The sequence below is a fragment of the Mesocricetus auratus genome, unplaced genomic scaffold (genome assembly GCF_017639785.1).
Source record: "Mesocricetus auratus isolate SY011 unplaced genomic scaffold, BCM_Maur_2.0 Super-Scaffold_100014, whole genome shotgun sequence".
Lineage (NCBI taxonomy): Eukaryota > Metazoa > Chordata > Mammalia > Rodentia > Cricetidae > Mesocricetus > Mesocricetus auratus.
In genome coordinates this window covers 53,155,804-53,179,047 of record NW_024429197.1, presented here as the reverse complement: position 1 = coordinate 53,179,047, position 23,244 = coordinate 53,155,804, and the positions used below count along the sequence as shown (strand labels likewise).

The following is a 23,244-nucleotide window of genomic DNA, read 5'->3' as shown; positions in this document are numbered from 1 at the left end:
GTAAACCAGACTGGCCTTGAACTTTGAGGTCTACCTGCCTCTGCCTCCCAAATGCTGAGATTAAAAGTGTGTACCACCACTGCCATCTCAGAGTATGATGGTTTAAGCTAGGTTTTAAGTATCATAAAATAGGGTAAAATGTAAGCCAAACATTGTTCTTACTATCTCATTAGTAATAATCAATCATAAAACTGGCATTAATTTAGTTGCTTCTTAGATAGCACCTTAAGACAATTTTTACCTGGAGAACATGAATACTAGAAATGTAAGGAAAAATTTTGGGGCATGTGTATTCTCTTAAAATATGTTTTCTCCCAGGAATATCAATACAGTTTCTAAATTAAATGTTTTAGATGGGGCCAAGGCACTTAGCTTTGATCATATACTGTATAGATTTTAAGTTACAGTTCTTTTATATAGTTTAAGTACTCATGATCCTAATTTAACTATGCACCAATATAAAATATAATTATAGAATCAGAATCATCTCTCTTCTAAATATTTTAGTTTTTATAGTTTTGACTTATATTGATATATTTTGTTTTTCTTACTACAAATGTTCCAATAATTAAAATTTGAATTGTGATGTAATATAATTTGTCCATATAAGTATCTGTGAGATAAGTTGTTTACGTTATAATTTTTATCTGTGTATAAATAAATATCTGTCTAGTTTCAGGCAGAAAGTGCGACAGAAAGGTGAGGTATGAGCAGGCATCGAGCAGCTTGACTGTGTGGGTACTGCAGCCTTTGTTTGGGCTTGTTGTCCAGAGACAGAAAGGATAATGTTTGCTTTCATCCTGCTTATGTTTTAGGATACATATTTTTCTGGAAGAAATTTAAGTACATCATACTCACTACTACTCAAAATGTGTTTCAGTACTCTTCCAAATTAGTTTGCTGAGACAGCTGTAAGAAAATACCACTGATTAACTGGCTTAAACATTTCAGTCAGACCTGTGGTACACGACTTTATCCCAGCACTCCAGATGCAGAGGCACAGGGAAATCTGTAAGTTTGAAAACAGCTTGGACTACACAGTGAATCTCAGAATAGCCAGAGCAACATAGTAAGACCCTGTCTCAAAACAAAAACAAAACAAAAAAATTATGTCTTTCTTAAAGGTCTTCAACTGGAAGGGCAAGATGAAAGTGTTGACTTTTTCTTCCCTCTTCTGAGTCCTTGCTTCTTGCTATGTAGAGAGGAGCCTCCTATCTTTGTCTTCTAGTGGTCTTCCTTCAAGAGCCCTGTCTTTACAAAGATACCAGGCAAATTATACTAGGGTCTCCTAGAGACCTCATTTTACCTGAGTTACCTCTCTAAAGAAATAGCTAAAAAACAAAACAAAACAAAACAAAAACCCCCAGCACATTCGGAAGTACTATGTGAGGACTACACCATATAATTTTAGGGGGACCTAATTTATCTTATAACAGTCATCAGACTGCTAATGGTGATTAACTAGGAAGTCATTTCTAGCTGATATTTAAGAACATTGTCTAGATTTTAATCTATTAAATGTCTACATAATTATCCAACACTGGTCTTTTCTGTGAATTTCTTATGTACTTTCCCAGAACTGGTTCATTCATGTACAAGAGGAGTTCATGAGTATTTTCTGTTGTCTTCTTTTGCCCCATTAAGCATGTTTCCTCAAGGTACTCCGCAGAGGTAGATACAGAGGTGGATAATAATAGCCAAAATAATGGATGTTCTTTCTAGTAATAGTGGTGATATTGGTGTTGTTTCATTTTTTTAGTTCGTTAATCCCTCCATTACCCACAAGTCATGAATTCAGCACTTTTAGCTACATAAAATATAACTTTAAGTCTCAGAAAGGAATGAAACCACTATCTTAAAATCCACCGAACATATTCCTGTGAAGACAGTATCAGATTTTGTGTGCTGCCCTTTGCATTTTATTTTTTAAAAAGTACTAAGTTCATTTGTTTCAACCTGAACAGAAAATGCTCAGGAACAAGTTTGCAGATTAAAGGGCAAGATGGATGTTTTAGGCAGGAGTGGAGAGAGAGAGAGAGAGATAGAGAGAGAGATAGAGAGAGAGAGAGAGAGAGAGAGGGAGGGAGGGAGGGAGGGAGGCAGGGAGGGAGGGAGGCAGGGAGGGAGGGAGACAGGGAGGGAGGGAGGGAGGGAGACAGGGAGGGAGGGAGGGAGACAGGGAGGGAGGGAGGGAGACAGGGAGGGAGGGAGGAGAGAGAAGAGAAAGGAAGAGAGGACAGAAAGAGAGAGGAGAGAGATTCAGGCACTCAGGCAGAGGCAGGTGAATTTCTTAAGTTTGAGGCCAGCCTGGTCTACTGAGCAAGTTCCAGGACAGCCAGGGCTACACAAAGAAACCCTGTCTTCAAAAATAACATAAAACAACAACAACAAAAAGTTTGAAGATTTTGAGAGAAATATAGAATTGGAAAAATCAAAGGTTTTGAGGGATCATTGAGAATCAAAATAAATATATTGCAGTCTCTAAAAGCACCATGACACTGTATAGTGATGGTATATTAATAATATACTGTGATTCATGTGGATATTACTGAGCAAATGAAGGCTCATTTAGCGTAAATGCTAAATAAGTTTTAATAATTGTGTGCTATTTTGATTTCATTCTGAAAATAAAGCTTGCTTTGAGTCAGAGGGTGGAGGGTCAGCCACTAGCTGACCAAAATTAATCATAGAAGTTTGGAGGACTGAGGACAGATAGGAGACAGGAAGTAGTAAGGGGGGTGAGAGAGGACCCCAGACCTTTTAGAGGAGGAAATAGAAGAGGTAGGAAGTCACTGGGGGCTGCTCCCTGAGTCTCTGATCTTTCATGTTCTAACTCTGATACCTGACTCCCGATTTTTTATTGGTGAATAGTAATTAGATAACGCTTCCCCTGGTGCCCCATGTTGGGTGCCATTTGTAGGCAGAGTTTTCCTGTCCTGGGAACTGCTTCCAAATAACTGACACAGAGAATTAATATTAATTATAAACGCTGGGCAGAAAGAGATTGGGCAAGACAGCCTGGCGCAGAGAGAATGCCGAAAGAAAGAAGGACAGAGTCAGAGGAGATGCCAGGAGAAACAGGAAGAAGCAAGGTGGGCATGCCATACCGAGAAAAGTACCCAGCTACGTGGCAAAGCCTAAGTAAGAAACATTGTTGATTTTAATGTAAGAGTGAGCTAGCATCACCAGGCAGGGGTGGCACACGCCTTTAATTCCAGCACCCGGGAAGCAGAGGCAGGAGGATCTCTGTGAATTCGAGACCAGCCTGGTCTACAAGAGCGAGTTCCAGGACAGCTTCCAAAGCAAAAGAGAAACCCTGTCTCGAAAAAAAAAAAAAAAGAGTTACCTAGTGTCAAGACAAGCCTAGCTAATGACTGAGCATGTATAAGTAATCTTAAGTTTCCATGTCAGTTACTTGGGAAGGGGCTCCCAGTACAGGAAAACTCTGCTTACATTTGATCTTTTGGTAAATTCACTACTTTGAAGCACCTTATTCTGGAAATTATAGAAATATTATATATCACTGTAAATATGCAGTACAGTGAAAATTTATATTATTTTAACACATTTGCTAAAAATTTGTAACATTTAAAAAGCCATGCCATGTTGAATTATTTGAGTTTTTTTAATTTTATATAAAAATTAAAATTATTTGAAAATTTAAATTTATGTAGGCTACATTTATGGTTAGGCCAATAAAATTTAGTCATATTTATGTTAATAATATCTAATCTTTTCAAATTCAAAAATTTGGTATCAAACATTTAAATTGAGGAATAGTTACAATAAAAATAATTCATTATAATTATAATAGTGAGATCCTGATAAGATGGATTGGGGTTAAGATGCTTGTGTAGTACAGCCCCAACAGGTTGTCCCCTCTCTCCACATAGGCAACATCCACACGAGTGCACACACACAAGTAAATACTAGTGTAATTTCTATTCCAAATATTAGAACCATCACAGCTTGTTCTCTTTTTGTTAAATGCTTTCTGAACTTAACAGATGTGTTACTTTGAGTATATTAACAATATTTTGTGAATGGGAAACTAAAATACCAACAAGACTAAAAAGTGTTTCAGATAAGATCTTTAGCTGGAACTCAAATAGAGATGCAAGTTAACTGCTGTCTTGATACTGTGGTTTCCTGATTCCTAGGTGTGAGTAGCAAGAAAGGCCTCAAACACCTAATCCACTTTGAAAATCCAGTAACTATGTATACATCTTTAAGTAAGAATTACTACTTTTAGTAAAGTTCTCGCAAAGAGGAATTCAATGTTAATAAGGTGCAGTTATCTAGTGTTCTTGGGCAGATTATCCTCAGATTTTGACCAACTACAATTTATCATGCATTATCCCTTTTGCCGTTCTCTTCTGGGTTCCCTTGTGTGTTTACCAGGCTGGAAGATGCAGCCCAGCCCTCACAGCTGAGTCTGTCAGGTGCTCGGCTGGCTGTCAGCCACAGCACCTTGGTAATGTCGTGTGGCCTTGGAACCGGAGTCGCACGGGTGATCTCAGGGCAACAGGTCAGGAGGGCAGAAGCGGAAGCCCCCAAGCTTTGAGGGTCCAGATTTAAACTTGCGCTCTGTGGTTTCAGCCATGTTCTCTCAGTGAAAGCAAATCACAAGTGAGACCAGATTCAAAGAACTGGCAAAGAGCTGCCGTACTTTTTAGGGTGAACAGCAAGTTATCTGTGGCCGTATTTAATCTCGTAGAGTCCGTGAGTAAATCTACCATTCAAGTGATCTTACAGAGTCCTTAATACTCCTGAATACACACTTATGTTTTACTCCGAAGATTCACATTTCCCACTAAAATATTTGAGTCCTAGGTTATTGGTCTTGTTGCTTTATGGTCTGGCGTGCCTTGTAACAATTTTACCATAAATATGTTATCTTTACTTTAAAATATAAAAGAATCAAATAAAACATTAAAAGTACATTTCAGTAATTATTAGCACAATTAAAATCAATGTGTTACTCTTTCTCAAAGCAATGCCTTTTGTTTTAGATCAAGATAAAAAGATAAATTGAAGTTTATGTTTATTTTAATCCAGAATGCAACTAATGAACTCACCAAACAGTCATCAAATGTGAAGTCTCTGAAACTGGAACTCCTAGCAAAAGAAGAACACATAAAGGAGATGCATGAAAAGTAGGATTTCTTATTTCTATCTATTGTATTTGGTGCCACCTAGTGGTCATCATGTCTATTCACCATTCCATTACAAAAAAACAATACCAGTATTGTCTTTCACAATAGAATTTGACTTTTTAAGATCATAAGGCTTTTTAATTTTAATTTTAAATAGCTTGTTTTACATGTCAATCCCAGTTTCCTCTCCCTCCCCTCCTCCTGCACCCCCCACCATCTTCCCCAGCCTCCCACCCTATTGCCACTTCCTTCCACATAGGGGATATCTAGAGTCTGTCATTTCACTCAGGGCACTCCCCTAAGAGTCCAGGCTGAGAGAGCATCACTCTGTGTTATGGACACACGAAGTCCGTTTGTATGCCAGGGATAAACACTGATCCACTTCCCAGGGCCCCATAGGTACCCCAGGCCTCCTCACTGACTCTCACCCTCAGGGGGTCTGGATCAGTCCCATGCTGGCCTCCCAGCTGTTGGTCTGGGGTCCAAGAGCTCTCCCCTGTTTGGATCAGCTGTCTCTGCTGGTTTTGCCAGCCCATTCTTTGCCAATTTGCTCATCGCTCCTCTCTCTCTGTCACTGGGTTCCTTGGGTTCTATTCAGTGTTTAACTGTGGGTGTTTGCCTCTGCTTCCATCAGTCATTGGATAAAGGCTCCAGGATGGTTATAGACATCAAGTTCATTATCAGGAAGAGGCATTCGAGGTGGTCTCTCCACTATTGGCTTTTTAAAAAACATTTTTAGTTACTTATTCTTATTTTATGTGTATTGGTACTTGCATTTACGTCTGTAAGAGGGTGTCCTGGAACTGGAGCTATAGACAGGTTTGAGCTGCCATGTGGGTGCTAGAAATTGAACCCAGGTCCTCTGGAAGAGCAGCCAGTGTTCTTAACCACTGAGCCATTTTTCCAGCCCCTTGAAATCATGTTTAAGCCTATATAAGGTGGAATTTTAAGGAATACAACATATAGCATAATTGAGGACAATCTGGTTGCTATTTTAATTACAGTAAAATATTAAAACTAGATTTCCCTTAGTAAAATTTGAATAAATATAAATTAATGACTTTAAGATTAAACAAAAATTCTACATTTATGAATTCTTAGGCTAAGACAATATATAGATTGGTACTTGCACAGAGTTAATTCCTGGTTTATAAAGCCAAGGTCAAATGTGAAAGTTTTATTTGCTTATAAAAGAGCTAGAGGTCCTTTTGTATATATCATTTTAAAAGTTTAAATATCCCATCATATTGAGCAAAAGTGGCTCTCTTTCTCTGTATTTAATAACTTTAGTAAAGCTTTTATTAATAATATGTCTAACTAGAACGCATCATTGATAAATTTCTCACATCTCTATCTGTAAGCAGAATTATGAGTGAAGCTTTACTTAACATGCTATTAATAAATAAAACTTAGAGGATGGCTAGCTTAGTGTAGTGACTTGGACCTATAGTTCCAGTGTTAGGAAGACTGAAGCAAGAAGATTTCCATCAAGTTGAAACCAGCCTGGGCTACAGTGTGAAACCCTCTATCCCAGAATCCTCCAAAAAACATTTTTATTTTTACCTGAAAATGTCTTGAAGTTCATAGATCAAAGGCAGTGTTGCTTAGTGGTTACTGTTGAGGGGTCTAAGAAAACCCTGAGTTCTGGCTCCTGTATCCACTGGCTAATGGTCTTAATTTATGAAGGTCTTCTGAAGAGTAAGTGAGTCAGCACATAAAAATTTATAATAGTAGCTATGTATAACAAGGTTCTAATCAGTGTTAGTTGCTGTCACTCATATTATCAGCCATAGTACAAGATCAGTAATAGATATCACTGAAGTTACTATTTTATAATAGTCACTATCTTAAACTAAACAGATAGATGAATTCAATCTCAACTGATTGAATTAAACAGTATGTCTAATTTTAGTTTCTTTGCATACTATAAGATTTTTATAATTTTATCCAAATTACAGTATTGTTTCTTAACGTTGTTAGGATTTTGATTGTCTCTATCACATCAATATTTCTAAGGAATACAAGAATGTAATTTAAATATAATCTAAGTGTTCATAAATTACATAAATTATAATGATCTCAGTTAATCTTTCTTTTGCTATAATACAAATCAAGTTCACACATGGATTTTGCTAAAATATATGATAATATATGATACTTAGATATTATTTCAATGCAAGTTTATTTTACTAACATAGTGGCGTTAGTATAAGCTTTTCAAAACTAACAGTAGGCATGACCATGAATACAGTATATCAAGATATTTTCTGCCCCTGTTAAAATTCCTCCTTTAGGACATCTCGGATGGAGAGAGATATAACCATGAAAAGACATCTGATTGAGGACTTGAAATTTCGACAGAAAGTAAATTCGGAAAGTAATGAAAGTTTTAATGAAATGTTAGAAAGTCTTGAAAAGAAGGTAATAGTTTTTTGTGTTCGCTGATAAATTATTCTCTTTTGTATTGATTATAACATAAATATTCAGTACTAAGCAACTACTTAAAATACTTGCAGAATATATATTAATGGTTATAAAGTTATGCCGTTTTTATTTGTTTCAGAATTCAAGACTTCAAAATTCCACACATACTATACCCACAAAGTCTGCCTGTTTTTGTGCTCTCCTGAAGGAAATGTTTAGTTTTTAAAACCTCTCGTACTTATGCTGTATATAGTGATGTCCTATTTATTATTTTATATTAATTAAACCAAAAGTTTATACTAACAGAATCAGGCTAATGTACCAATGTAACTATTATGCAAATAACTGTCATTTTTCTTTCATGGACTTAATTTAGCATAATTGGAGAAAAAAATTTTAAGGATTTGTTTTAAATTCTTTTAAATGTAATTTATGCAACCCACAAAAGCTTTTCATTTTTTAAATTTTGTATCGATGTTTTTCCTGTGTGTATGTATGTATGTATGTATGTATGCATGCATGCATGCATGTATGTATGTATGCGTGTATGCATGCCTGGTACCGGTGGAGATCAAAAGAGGGTTTCTGATCCCCTGGAACTGAAGTTTACAGATGGTTGTGAGCTATCATGTGGGTCCTGGGAATTGAACCTGTGACATCTGTGAAAGTTACACATTCTTTTCACCAAGCCATCTCTTCAGGCCCTTACTTTTCTTTCACTTAAATCATTTCAGTTAATGCTTTAAAAGGCTTGTTTAAATAATTATTCCTTTAGTGGAATTAAACTTAAAATGTAAAACAGTTTCTTCTGCTATTCTTTGGGCCGTGTAAAAAGTGTAACTACTCTATTATAAATATATATTTGTGACATTTTAATTTGGTTATTTGCATAAAAATTGCTAGTTTATTCAGAACATGAATATTACAAGAAGATTATTTGAATATGATAAAACTTATGAGACAGTGGATGCAATTAGACCCATTTAGTTTCTGGTGAAACAATACAGTCTACTTCTATAATGCATTTACTAACAGTAACTACCTTTATATTTTTATTGCAGGTGAAGACATTAACTGAAGAATGTTCCAACAAGAAGGTATCAGTTGATTCACTAAAGCAAAGACTCAATGTTGCTGTGAAAGAGAAGTCACAGTATGAACAGATGTATCAGAAAACTAAAGAGGAGCTAGAAAAAAAGGTATGCTTCCAACATCCAATACAGTGACACCAATCTCATTTAATGCTGTCATCTCTTTCTCCCTAAATCAATATGAATGACTTAAAAACTCCACATAACTGTAATGAGTGCTGTATCACTACATGAAACACTGAGACTTTGTTTTACATTAATGGTCATACTGTATTAGCAAAATAAAGAAAAACAAGGATTACATTTATCAAAATAGAAGTAATTTGCAAGTATAGAATAATGAAATCTTTTTCATGTCTAATTTGTGTAACTCATGTTCCCATAATGTTTGTGAATGTCAATCTGCTGCAGGATCTCAAGCTGAGTCTTCTCATATCAAAAATGAATGAAACAGAAACAGCAATGGCACAGATAGAGACAGCAGCATCGGAACAGCTCCAAGGCTTAGCACTGCAGAGTGAACAGGTCCTGGAAAGTGCACAGAAGAAACTGCTAGCAGCCAATGAAAAACTAGAAGAGTTCACCGTCTTTGTGAAGGTGTGAGTCATTGATGGCTTACTCTCTGGTACTTTACTTCAGGCGAAGGCATTGTCCTCCTGGGGATTTGGTGGAAACATCAAGTCCTTGCTTTTAGTTGTTGCTGATGTTACTGTTTTGTGATAATCTCACTATATATAGCTCAGCCAGCCACAGACTGTTGATTCTCCTGCCTCTAGTTCTCCTGAGCATCACAGGTGTGCTCCTACCTTTCTTCCTGCTTCACTAACCCACAAAAACGTTTCTCCTACATTGTGGGTTACCATGTTCAAATTTTCTCTGTAACAGAGTTTATGGTTTGAGTTTTAAATTATTGACACTATTGTTAATATTTCTTTTTTAACATTAGTTTAATAATGAAATGGTAGTAGCCAAGTAATCAAGGTAGATTTGAAATGAATTAAGTCATTTCTACTGTTTTAGAATCATCCAAGCAAGGACAAAGATACTCCTGTGCTCAGTGAAGTCAAAAAGTACTTGAATTCAGTATAGTCAGAGAAGTCGCAAATTACTAGGAAAACAAAGTCAGCTGAAATGTCTGCATATAAGCGATGACTCAGTTGTATTGTCTAGATGCTACCTAAACTTTGAAAAACCCCAGAAATATTTATGAATTGGCTGTACGAAGAACCTGCTAAGTAGTGATTGCAGAAGGAGGGGAGAAACATTCAGTACTCTTCTTCCCTTACCTGCAACAGCTGAGGAGATAGATGCCATTGAGGCCAGAGAGCCTGTGACTTCTCTGCCCGATTTAATCCCCGATAAAGTGTCCGTAACTCCATTCAGCACCTTTTATTCTTAGTCATGTTGTTAGTAGTGATCTATCACTGCTAACTAAACCATGGTGATTTCCTTAATAACAGGAACAATATTTTATCAATGTTTATCTCCACAGTGTGTAGCATAGTGTCTTGAAAAGAAGAGGCATGCAATAATGAACACCAATTAAACTTGCAGTGGAAACAGGAAATCTTAATGGTAGTTCTCTTGATCTTCAGTGTTGACTCTAAAATGGTTTGCAGTGGGAAAGAAAACCTGTTCTTTCCCTCACTGCTCCCGACCACATTTTCCTCTGTGTTTCAGCCGTTGGTGAGCAAGGGCTCTTTCTGGTCCTCTCTGCAGATGGCATGAAAAATAGCATTCAAGACTGTAGAAACAGGGCTGAAAGGGAACACTCAAGGCTGTCGTGTTGCCTTAGTAGATGTGCATTTTCCGTTTATGAAATCTTCATAGAATGGAATTCTAAGTGTCTTTCTGTGCAGTTCCGTTGTTTCACTGCCTTCTTTTCCAGGACCCACCATAACTTGAATCACTCATTTACACCTCACTAAGTTGGCTGGAGAGATGGCACAGTGGTTAAGAGCACAGGCTGCCCTTGCAGAGGATCTCAGTTCAGTTCCCAGCACCCACATTGAGATTCTCACAGCTGCCTCTAACTCCAGCTAGTTATTCAAAGGACACACTGATCCTTAAAGTGGACATACTGGTCCTTTATACTGACAATGACATAAAGTATAAATAATTGAAAAAGGAATTTGAGATTGTTTCAGTTCCATGGATATTGGTGAATGCCTTTAATCCCAGCACTCAGGAGGCCCAGGCAAGAGGATATCTGTAAGTATGAGGTCAATCTGGTCTACATAAGGGGTTCCAGGTCAGCCTGGGCTACACAGTGATAACCTATTTCGAATGAATGTGTCATACAGCCCATGTTCAGAATTTTTACACTTGATTTAAGACATTTAGGTTACCAACTTCAGATTCATTTGTTCTCTTGTGCTTAAACAAAATACAAAATACTGGCCCTGCATGGTTCCAATTGGGTAGAACCCCAAATCTCCATTTGACATATTAACTAAATGAATAGAATAAAGGTTTTTAGATGGGGGCTGAAGAGATGACTCAGTGGTTAAGAGCACTAGCCTCATTGGCATAGATCAGTTTCAGATACCAATAAGGAGGCTCACAACCATCTGTAAATCCAGTTCCGAGGGATCTGACATTTATTTTAATTGTTTCATGCTACTATGTCAGATTACCATAGGAAATTGGGAAACTTTTAAGTTTTGAATGCCAAACAGATATGGTTTTGTCATATAGATGTAATTATTAAACACAAGGCAATGTTTCTATAACTTCCTGCATGTATTTCTGTGAACCACAGGTGTCAGTGTCTCTTTTTAAGTTTTCTTAATCAAAGGCTACCAGCAGCCAAATACAGATGTGCTGGTCAAGACTGGGAACAGGGAGTGATTAAAGGGGAACCAGCCTCTTGTCTTTACACAGGTGACCTAGGACTGGCCAGAGATGCTCAGGGGTCACCAGCTCAGGCAGGACACCATCTGTGGCTTCCTGCCCTTCTGTGTTAGCTGTATTATATTTAAAATTCTTTTGTTATCAATTTATCCTTTTGTAGCTGACCATTATCCTGCCTCTGAAACTTACTCTTTCTCACTATTCCCCAGCTCCTACCTATATTGGGCTTGTTTCTGCAATTTCTCAAGGTCCAGTTCCCACAGAAGGCCCTCCTATCCTTGTATCCCCTTTCAGAGTTGGCTTAAGGCCTTCTTCTGTATTGATCTTTCCTATAACTTCGTAGCCAAGAAGACACAGTTCAGCTCTGCTCCATACTAGCTGTGTAATCTCAGGCAACTGTACCTCAGTTTCCTTCTCCATAAGATTATAATAATAGAGCATACCTGAATAAATCACCATATCTAAAAGTTCAGAATGGTGCCTAACAATCCAGAACTACTATGCAAGTATTAACTGGTATTACTGTTAGCAATGGTAAGTAAGAGAATAGTTATCAGTTATGTATATACAATTAAAATGTGATCGTAAACGTTTCTCTTTGTTATTTTAAGTATATTATATAGACATCTTGGAGCAGGAACATTATCAATAATTTCTGTATAGTATGATCAACTAATAAGTCTCATTACATTCTTAAGGAATTGATCAGACAGATACATACACACACACACACACACACACACACACACACACACACACGGTACCAGAATTATACCTGCTTTTCCATTTAAAGCTATAAAAGGAAGAGCTATTCATAGTTATATATAGTTCTTACATGGATCATATAATCACAATGCATTCTGCACAAAGCTTGTTAGATATCATGTACACTAAACGACTTAATAAATATTATCAGTAGTTTTAATAGTACTAATGTTTGTTCTGGTACTGTTGTGGAATCTATGTTCCCTTTAGTCTTTTCATTTATTTGTAGGGCACAACCAGATTATGGAAGAGGTGGAGTGGCCATCTGCTCTAGATCTAGTCTTGAATATGGAATTTTGCCCTGGGGTGAAATCAAGTGCTTTGAGCATCTGGGCTGGATATATGTGGCAGAGCTGAGGCTTTGAATTCTCCTAATAACTGGGTAAAACACATTAGGGGAATTTCTAGAAGTATTTTCTCAGTTTGAGTCAGCCTTGATATATAGGCTTGTTAATGTACTGTATGTGAGAGTCATATGCCAAGCACCATTTTCTCAATGTTTTTGGTTATTGTTGTTGTTAACTAATATATATATATATATATATATATATATATATATATATATAGCAACCAAAGAATAGTATTTAGTTGGAAAGTGTGCATGGTTTCATTATCAATATATATTTTTGTTTGGTAAGATTTAGATACTCAGGGTATGTGCATTTCTTTCTTTGTTAGTGTAGACATTGGTTGAACCTCCCAATTTTATGTTTATATTTGCAATGGTTAATACTTAAGCACTGTTCTGTTCTCTTAATTATGAGTTTTAAACGCTTCTGTAATAAAATACAACTTGAATTCACTCTTAATCTTTGTCTCACTAAAGGAAAATTAGAGCTTTTAAAAGGAAGGAAAAGGCCAGGTGTTGGTGGTGCACGCCTTTAATCCCAGCGCTAGGGAGGCTGAGGCAGATGGATCTCTGTGAGTTCGAGGCCAGCCTGATCTACAGAGTGAGTTCCAGGACTACCTCCAAAGCAATACAGAGAAACCCTGTCTAGAAAAACCAAACCAAAAGAAAAAAAAGAAGAAGGAAAAGTTCTTACTAAGACTATATTAACTTAACAGGAGAAGTTTAAACTATGTAAATTATACCTTAGTAAAACTATTTAAGTACTGTTGAGGCACAGGTACATGAATTTCTTGTCAACCCATCCGTGCCTGGGATTCTCCTAATGAAGAGGGTCAATCACCTGACACATCCCCACTTTGTACTTCCAGAACCTGAATTTCAAGCCTCTTCATAATTTTTCAAAAAGCTGTTTCTAAAAACGTGTTATTTCTTCAGTAAACCATGATAAGGATGGTGACTTTAGAGTTTCTACCTGCCCCCACGTTTGAATATTATTGAAATAAAAGTGTCTTCAGTTCATCATTATGATGAAACTTATGATCATGAGTTATTAGCTAATACACTCAAGGCTCATGGATAAAGACTAGAAAACATTCAGAAAGGAAAGCTGGAAAACTAGATATAGTAAGTGCTTCCTGAACACGACTGCTGCTGGTTACAATAAGTCATGACAGCTGAAAACAGCTGGAAGTGGAGATGTCTATCAAGACAGTGTCTCATTTTGAAGATGTCCTCTGATATCGGGACAGTTGGTGATAATTATAAAGGACAAGGGATTATTTCATATTGCTAAATATGGGCAATTTGCAAAAATAGGAAAGTGATCCCTCTTTATGTCCCAAACAACATGTTAAGCAAAATTTGAAAGAAGTGTGGAAATACACAAAGAAATTGATGAGATCACTGTAAACTTACTTTCCCAGAGTATGTTTAATCTATAATATATTCAAGTGTCAGAAATTCATAATAGGAAAAATATAAGGATGCTTTCTTTCAAACCCATCTACAACATTCACAAAGACTATTCTACATCTTTAGCCAACAAATTCATCAAGGTAAAAATTAGTTTCACTGTGTACCATGAATTAGTATAATATAATTAATGATTTGTCAAAATAGTGGTCAAATTGTATCTACTTAAAATTTTCAAACTCTGTGATTTTGGACAAAGGTGGACTCGATTCTCTAAGGAAGACAAAGGAAATGGAATTAGGGAGGAGTTACATTACTTTTCTTGTTGCTTCAACAGAATATCTGACAGAAACAACTCGGGGGGGGGGGGGAAGGAAGGATTTACTTTGTCTTGTAGGCTGTAAATAGTTCCATTTTGAGTGTTTTGAAGTACTGCCATACTAGCTTCCATAGTAGCTGAACGACATTTCCCCATATCATACTAACATTTGATAGAGGCCTTTTTGAAAGTTTTAATTTGCATTTCCCTGATAGTTAAGGATGTTGTATATTTCTTTAAGTATTTATCTTGGTAATTTGTATCTCTTCTTTTGAAAACTGTCTGTTCATTTATCTCAGTTGGATGATCAGATTTTTGTGTGTGATGCTGAGTATGTTTTGTTTGCTTATCTGTGAGTATAAGGACAAATGTTATTGGATTTTTATTAGGGAATATACTAGTTTGGTAAATAAGTGATTGTAGATTTCCATCTAATAACCATAATTTCACCAGTACTGAGTATTAAGTCAGGTTTCCAGTACCAGTTTATCTCTTGTTGAGTGGGATAAGTCCAATTAGTTGGTTACCACCAAGGTATGTATGCCACTTTTGTACCCATAGGGTTTCCATGCTATGCTGATTGTTGAAGTGGTTCACAGGTATCATGGCTGGGTAGGACTGTTATTAATTGCCTCATTCCTTTGGAAGCTTGCATGGCCCCTTCTGGTACCATGCAAGTTTGTCCCCAGGAAGAGGGCATTTAGATCCATTCTAGTTCAGGGGTCTTTGGGCCCTGTTTCTAAAGTGCATGGTGCTTTCAGCAGTAGGGACTTACCTTCCATCTCTGGGGGATAACCAAGGTCAACAGTAATAGGCTGTATGTTTTGGAAGTCTCTGGAACAGCTCTCGCCAACAAACTCAAAAAAGGGCTCCTTATGTCTGGTATCTGGACTTTTTGTTATTTTTAGGAATTCCTAGATTCTTGAAGGGAACATTGTCCATCCAGATGAGAAAGGAACATTAAAGCTATACATGTATATTATACGTAGAATTTCATGTGTTACAGGTGTGTGTGTGTGTGTAATATTTACAACCACACCCGTCTACAGAGAATGGCCTGTTGACAGCCTAACGTAGAGGCTATAATGACCTGAGCAAACACCGAGTTAAGTCAGAATCTTTATCCATATAGAAAATCTAGCCAGTGACTCCATCTAAGTGGGTACAGTTCCAGCGCAACCTCACTTGAACACAGAATCTACCTACCAACAACATTTGACCAGAGAGTGCAACCTTGCTCTTTCAAATCAAGAGTCAACCCTGTATTTAAAGTCTAACTGCTTGTTAGAAGGCTAACCATTGGAACTACATGGCCAAGGCACATAGCCTTTAGGTGATTAACAGCAATCAGCATCACAACTAGTGACCATTTCTGAATGAAAGCCCATCAAGCAGCCCTCCCTGACCTCAAAGAATATGTAGCATCCTTGCCAAACTAAGAGACCCTGATGTCATGCATCCCTTACACGGGTGCCACTGGTATCCCATCCAGACTCAAACATTGGATGGTTGGCAAATGCTGTTCTTGGGAAAGCAATCTGTGAAGGCTAAAAGTGGCTTCTTCCTAAAACATGAAAACACTAGAGGAATGGTGTCATGAGATGCAGGGAGACATGGTGCAACCAGATGAATGAATGAAGGCCCACCTGACACAACAAAAGAGAAACCCATCAACTGAGAAACAAGTCAAATAAGTCCTCTCAGATAAATGAGTGAAGTACAAGTAACATGACAGGGAACTAGATGAAATTAGGAAACAACAGGAGGAGTATGTGGAACGCATCAAGGAAACAAAGTAAAAGAAATCCTACAGTCGCAGCAATGTGTTCAGAAAATGTAAATATGAAAAGGAAATTACTCTTATTTATATTATTTCAAGGCATGATTTTCACGTTTAATTTTTTTCTAAACCTGAATATATTAATATTTCTGTATGATCTGTGTTTATAGAGACAAAATATAAGGTCTAGAAAATGGTTCAGTGGGTAAGAATGCTTGCTCTGCAAGCATGAGGATCTCAGGTTTAATCCCCAGTACCCATTTAAATAGTGCCACATGGCTGTGCATTGAGGGCCAGAGACAGGCAGATCCCACAGCTCACTGTACAGAACCTATGAGAAGTGGTGATTCTAATTCCATGAAAGACAATGGCTCAAGGCAATAGGACAGCAATAGACATCCAGAGTCATGTTCGGGCCTCTGCATGCATGCACACGGACTGTGTATGTATGTATGTATGTATACATATATGTATGTATATGTATTTATGTATTTGGTGTATGTTTATATATATATATTGTGTGTGTGTGTGTGTGTGTGTGTGTGATACCAAGAGAAAATAAAGCTGATGTCAATTACAGAGACATTTCCATGGAGAAAAAAATTGCAATGGCAATACAAGACTGAACTAAAAATTTCAATAAAAGGCTACAAGTTTCCTTGAACTCAAAAATCAGTCATTTTAAATTACATGGAGAAACAAACAGGTTTTTTTAATGAACAGGTAAAGAAAATAACAAGACTTATGAGATATCATCAGACGAAATATATGTGTGATGGGAATTTTAGAAAACAGAGAGGTAAAGGGACAGAAAGACTATTTAAAGGAATAATAGCTGGAAGCTTCCCAATTTGGAGAGAGAGGTTTGCCGATTCACAGATGCAAAAATACCCTCAAAGAACTGAACACAAAATGTCTAAATGAGGGAGTATATAATTAAATTGCCAAAGGCAGAATCAAAGAAAGTGTTGAAAAAGGAAGAAACGGTGACTCATCATCTACAAGAATCCCTGTGAAAAGAACACACACACAAGGCTGCTAGAGGACTGCTCACAGAGCCTGAAGATGAGTGCTCTAGAATAATGAAAGCCAAAACTGCCAGCCAAGGATACTGAAGTCAAAAAACTTTCATTCAGAGCAAGAAGAAACAAAGGCTGCCCAGTGAGCTGACATGGAGAGTTTGTGCCTCACTAGGAATGCTGCCCCCATTTCCTTAAGTAGAGATAAAGAAATCTCAGTAATAAAGTTGACACAAGACAGGATTCTAGAGCATTACAATGGGGTTGCAAAAATGACTTTCAATTATTACTTAGAAATTAAAGTATTCAGAAACAATATATCAAAATTTTGCTCTTGGATGCGTAATAGAAACGTATTTGTAAATCATAATATCCAATCTCTAAAATGTGAGCAGTGACATCTAGATGTGCTCATTATTGCAATGCTGTTAACAGCTGAAAATAGGAAGCTGCATTGACAAGATATTTTATGAAAGCCACAGGTCTGGACAAAGGAAATTCTAAAGTGGGCATTCAGAAGATTAAGAAAGGCCTCAAGGCATATGCAACAACAAAAAAGTAACCAAAGGAAAGCACCAAGAAAGGAGGAAAAAATAAAGGGATGGCAGAGCTAGCATTCAGAGAACAATTAACAAAATGGAAATAGTAAATGCGTTACCTGACAGTGTCTATTTTAAATGTAAATAGACTAAACTCTCTAATCAGAAGATGTCTGGTGGCTGAACAGGTTTTCCTTTTTTCTTTCTTTTTGAAAGTATGATCTAGTGATCATACAAAAGACTCTATTTAGCTACAAATGCATACCTAACTGAAAGTGAAGAGATAGAAAAAGATATTCTATACAAATATGGGAACATAAGTGGCTGGATTTATAGCAAGACAGAGGAAACACTCAAAAGAGGAAATGACTAAACCAATTGCAAATATCTGTTCACCAAACATTGACAACAGCTAAGTATATAAAGCAGTTAGTAAGAGCATTGGAGGAAGTGAGCCAAAAGGAGAGTGGTGGTCCCTCTCAGCAGTGGGCCGCTGAGCAGAGAATGCATAACCAGCAGAACTGAGCAGCATCAGAGACCGTGTGGTCCTTACAGACATATGCAGAGCCTTCTACAGAATAGGGAAATGGGGGCCACGAAAGCAAGTCCTGAAAAGTCAAAAGATTAACGTCAGAGGAAGCATATTTTCGAACCCTATCTGTGTAAAAATGCAAATCAATAATAGGAGGAAAATTCATGAATATGTGGAAGTTAAGCAGTTTGTCCCCTAAAAGCCAATAGGACTGATTATAAATAAGAGAGAATTTAAAAAATGTAATGAGACAAATGAAGATGGAAACAACCTATCATGTGTTTGAGATGCCAAAAATGTGAGCGGAAAGATTACAGCTGTAAACAACGTAACGAAAGGGCTCTCAAGTGCACAGCCTGACTTTAAATGTTAAAGAGCAAGGGAAGAATAAATGAGCCCAGAGTTAACAGAAGGGAGGGACCAGTAAGCACTAGGAAAGAAATGAGTCAGATAAAAAGAGTAGGAAACAAGACAAAGATCAGTAAAACCAAGCCAATTTTTAAAATGTAAAATTGGCAAATCTCTAGCTAGACTAATTAAGGAAAGCAAAATAGAAAGATTTTATTATCCTAACTAGAGAAATGTGACTGATAATCAAGAAGTGATCCAGATCATAAGAGAATACTCTGAACAATTATATGCTAAGAAGTTAGATAAGCTATAATAAATGGAAATTCCTGAAAATCAAATACCCACCAAGATCAAATCATGAAGAAATACAAAATCCAAATGAATAACAAGTAAGGCAATTGAATCGGTAATCAAAACCCTCCCGGCAAACGATCCCAGTGCCATATGGTTTCCCCACTGCCTGGCCCAACTTTAAAAAAGAATCAATGCCAATTCTTCTTGAACTCTTCCAAAAAATTTAAAAGGACAGAACACTTCCAAACTTCATTTACAAGGTCAGTATTACACTGAATGCAAAGTTAGGTGAGGACATGGTGAGAGAAGAAAATTACCTTACAGTATAACTCAAACATAAATGTAAGCAAGAATTCCTAGCAAAGTACTAGCGAGCCGCATAAAAACATTACACACCAAGTTGAAATGGGATTTGGTCTGTGGATAGTTCAAATATGCAAATAAATACATATGAGATGCTAAATTAGCAGAATAAAACAAATGTCATATTGTTACCCAATATAGAAAAAGAAGAATTTCACAAAATTTTACATCTTTTCATGTTTAATAATGTAACATATTAAATATAGAGTGAGAGAATCTTAATATAATAAAACCTATAAGTTAGCTTTTTAAAAAAAATCAGGAACAATGCAAAAGGCTTATATAAAGTTATAGAAGTCACAAGGGAGAAAGTAAAAATATCTCTGTTTGCAGATTGCACAGTTTTAGACATAAAAAAGTAAGACAATACTTCAAACGAGTTCAGTAGTGTTTGCTCTTTCCAAAAACCAATATATAAAATTTATTTCTATCTCTCCACCGTAACAGCATACCCTCTAACACAGAAATGAGAAAAATAGTCACTTACAGTAGCAGCAAAACAATAAAAGAAAATGTAAGAGTAAAATTCAACCAAGAAAATGGAATCTGTTAACTGAAAAATATGTTACTAATAAAATAAATTGAAAAAATATAAATGGAAAAATAGGCTATGTTCATGGATTGAAAGAATTAATACTATTAAAATTGCTTAGTGCTCAAAGTGTGTGTGTGTGTGTGTGTGTGTGTTTGTGTGTGTGTGTATTCATTCACTACAATTGCTATTAGCAATCCTGTCATATTTTAACATAAGTAGGAAAAACGTGTATGAAACCACAAAAGATGTTGACTAAACAAATTAATGTTGAACAAGAAGAGTTAAGCTAGAGGTATTATGCTTTTTGGTTTGAAACTATGTCACAAAGTTATAGTAATCAAACCTTCATGATAACTGACATAAAAGAAGTATAAACCATTGAACAGAGAGCTCATTAATAAATCATTGTATATATCATTAATTAGTAAGTGACAGACATGAAGAGCTTGTGACAGTGAAAGTATTGTTTCTTCAATAAATGATACTAACTGGTCTTAGCTAGTCAGGGTGTTTATTGCTATGAAGAGACAACATCACTACAGCAACTCTTATATAAAAGGAAACATTTAATTGGGTGGCTCCCTTAGAGTTTTAGAGGTTTAGCCCATTGCCATCATGGCAAGGAGCATGGTGTCATGCAGGCAGAGGTGGTGATGGAGGAATAGCTGAGAGTCCTACGTCTTGCAGGTACAGGAAGGCAACTTCCTACTGTGAAGTATTCTTAGCATAGGAAACCTCAAAGCCTGCCCCCACAATGACACACTTCCTCCATCTAGGCCATTCCCTCTCCACTCCAACAAAGCCACATCTCATAATAATGCCAGTCCTTTTGAAATTATGGGGCACCAATTACATTCAGACTACCACAACCAGGAAAGGACACGAAGTTTTTCAAGTAATGGTGTATTCTTCTTGCTACGACCATGCACTTGACAAGAAGCAACTTAAGGGAGGTTTTATTTAGGCTACTGGTCTAGGTTCAACTATATAATGGTGGTAAGGCTTAGTGATGACAGGTGAGAGGCATCCTGCTTACATCTCTAGGGATCAAGGATGAGAGAGAGACAAGAAATCTAGAGCCAGGTTGTAAAGCTCCAATCCCACCCCCAGTGGACAAGTTCCACCAGCTAGGCTCTACCTCCTAAAGGCTCTACAGCATCCTACACACACTAGCTAGGAACCAAGTGTTCAGTTTTACATGAGCCTATGAGGGACATTTTGCATCCAAACCATAACAGATGGAAATGCTACTTTGACCTGGGTGTAGGTTAGCCAAAGTTCTCATTTAGTAAAAACAAAACAAAACATAGAACTCTACTATTAAGATGTATATATTTTACTGCGTAGACATCTGATATCAGGAGAACTAAAAATATGCCTCATTAGTTAATGGTATGCACAACTATGTGTTTAGTGCCAACTGCACAAATACCTGCCATCTTCTTTGAAATACCTCAGTAATGTGAAATGAATCAATGGATAACTAAATCAAATATAGAAAGATGATTATAATACATAGGTTGTTAGGTATATGTGCCCTAAACATTTCTTTCAACTCATCTGTTTGACATTTTTATAATTGAATATGTAGGGTGTTATTCTCAGGTATCCTCCAGAACTTCCTGCAGAAAGGTCACCACAGAGTCTTTTTTCCAGGGCTGCTAGTCACATCAAAAAGAAAAATCAACTGTGAAAGACAGAAAAAGAATACATTTTAAAGATTCATCAATCAACTACTTTGGTCTTCTGGGAAGAGGGAGTCTGGATTGAAAAAAAAAAGTTCACACATCAGATTGATCTGTTAGCAAGTCTGTAAGGCATTTTCTTAATGAATGATTGATGTGGGAAGATGTGGGAAGGCCCAGCCCACTGTGGGTGGTGACATCCATAAGTAGGTGGGCCCTGGTTATGTAAGAAATCAAGAAAAAAGAGCCATGAGAGCATGCCAGTAAGCATGTTCCCCTGTGGCCTCTGCTCCCCTTCTTGCCTCCAGGTTCCTGCCTTCAGTTCCTGCCAGGACTTGGACCTTTTCTCCCCAAGTTGCTTGTGGTCATGGTATTTATTATAGCAGTGGAAACTTAATTAGGACAAAACTATATTAATTAAAACTTCCCTCATGAAACAGTATAATTAACAAAAGAATAAACTATGACAAATTCAACATATGCAATAGGCAGATATAATTTCACTAACATATGTAAATTACTAAAAATAATTGAAAATATAAGTATATTAAGGCTGATTCTTCACTTGATTTGTAATGAAAGAAATGAGAATTTGGAACTTCAAAACAGAGTTTATAAAAGTAAATCATACTGAAGTACCAGATTGGTGTTTTCTAATGCAATATAAAAACAGATATTTCACTGCCTGGTGTGTGTGTGTGTGTGTGTGTGTGTGTGTGTGTGTGTGTGTGTGTGTGTGTGTATGTGTGTGTGTGTGTGTGTGTGTAGATATAAGTCAATAGTATCTAGGAGGAAGAATAGAGAATCAAATAACAGCTACCAACATTACAGCAACCCATACTCTGTTGTGGTAACTTCGCTTTTCACTTTGTATCAGAGAGCTACTGAAAACAATATCTGAGGATGATTATTTATTGGAACCTTTGAACTAACAAAGTGTTGAAACATTCCGCCACCTAGCCACCCAGCCTTGGGCTCCCAAACCTATCCTTGTATTGTCACACAGAACTCTGGTCATGCAGAGTAAAAGGTGATTTTTCTTATTTGCCCATGGGCTAGCACTTTTTGATTCCTCAAAGGAAAAACTTAAAGATTTTGATGACATTATTCCAGCTTTCTTATGTTTTCAATCTATTCCTGCCTTTCAGTGCATGATTTAATTGCACTGTTACCCTACTTGTTCTCAAGTTTTTCCAAAATATCTCTAGTTTTTGTAAAACATTACAGAAGTGACTTCTTCAGTAGCCATCTTTCATCAGCTGTGTACCAATTAAGCCCACTATGCAATAGCCTATTACAATTAATATGCAAATAGTATGTTTACAGATAAATAGAACTATCTAATCAGCTCAATAGTGCTTTATCATGATAACAAGTAGCAAACTTGACTAACCAGACACTAGTTAGCATATCTAACAGTGAGTTTAGAGAGCTTTGGTTAATAAAGAAAGATAGTTAAAGAGGTGATTTAAGAGAGCCTTTATTACATAATGGCGATTAGTAGATAGTAGCTCATTCTCTTCCAAAATAAATACATTCGAAGTAACCTTAATAAAAATGATTTGCTAGTAGTCACATTTTTATGTTTTGGCCATTTTGTCTTCATTATGACTTCCATATGAACCCATGTTCTTTTCAATATGTTTTAGGCTTTGGTCAAAGAGTTACAAAGCGATGTCCATAGGACAAGACATCAAATCAGAGAGCTTAAGAAGATGCAGAAAGACAAACATGCTTGTAAAACCTCAACCCATAAAGCCCAGACCTTGGCAGCGT

General features: G+C 36.8%; 1 protein-coding gene across 2 annotated transcripts in view; it reads left to right on the top strand.

Moving 5' to 3' along the window:
- The window catches only part of Cntln (centlein), a 258,420-nt gene that overhangs the window by 218,737 nt on the left and 16,439 nt on the right, over positions 1-23,244 (top strand). For both annotated transcript variants that reach the window (XM_040757206.1, XM_040757205.1), the window contains 5 exons: positions 5,059-5,156; positions 7,451-7,577; positions 8,642-8,779; positions 9,083-9,268; positions 23,118-23,244. The exon at positions 23,118-23,244 is cut by the window's right edge and continues 59 nt beyond it. In XM_040757206.1, coding sequence (XP_040613140.1) covers positions 5,059-5,156; positions 7,451-7,577; positions 8,642-8,779; positions 9,083-9,268; positions 23,118-23,244 — 676 coding nt within the window. The remainder of the gene's footprint in view (positions 1-5,058; positions 5,157-7,450; positions 7,578-8,641; positions 8,780-9,082; positions 9,269-23,117) is intronic.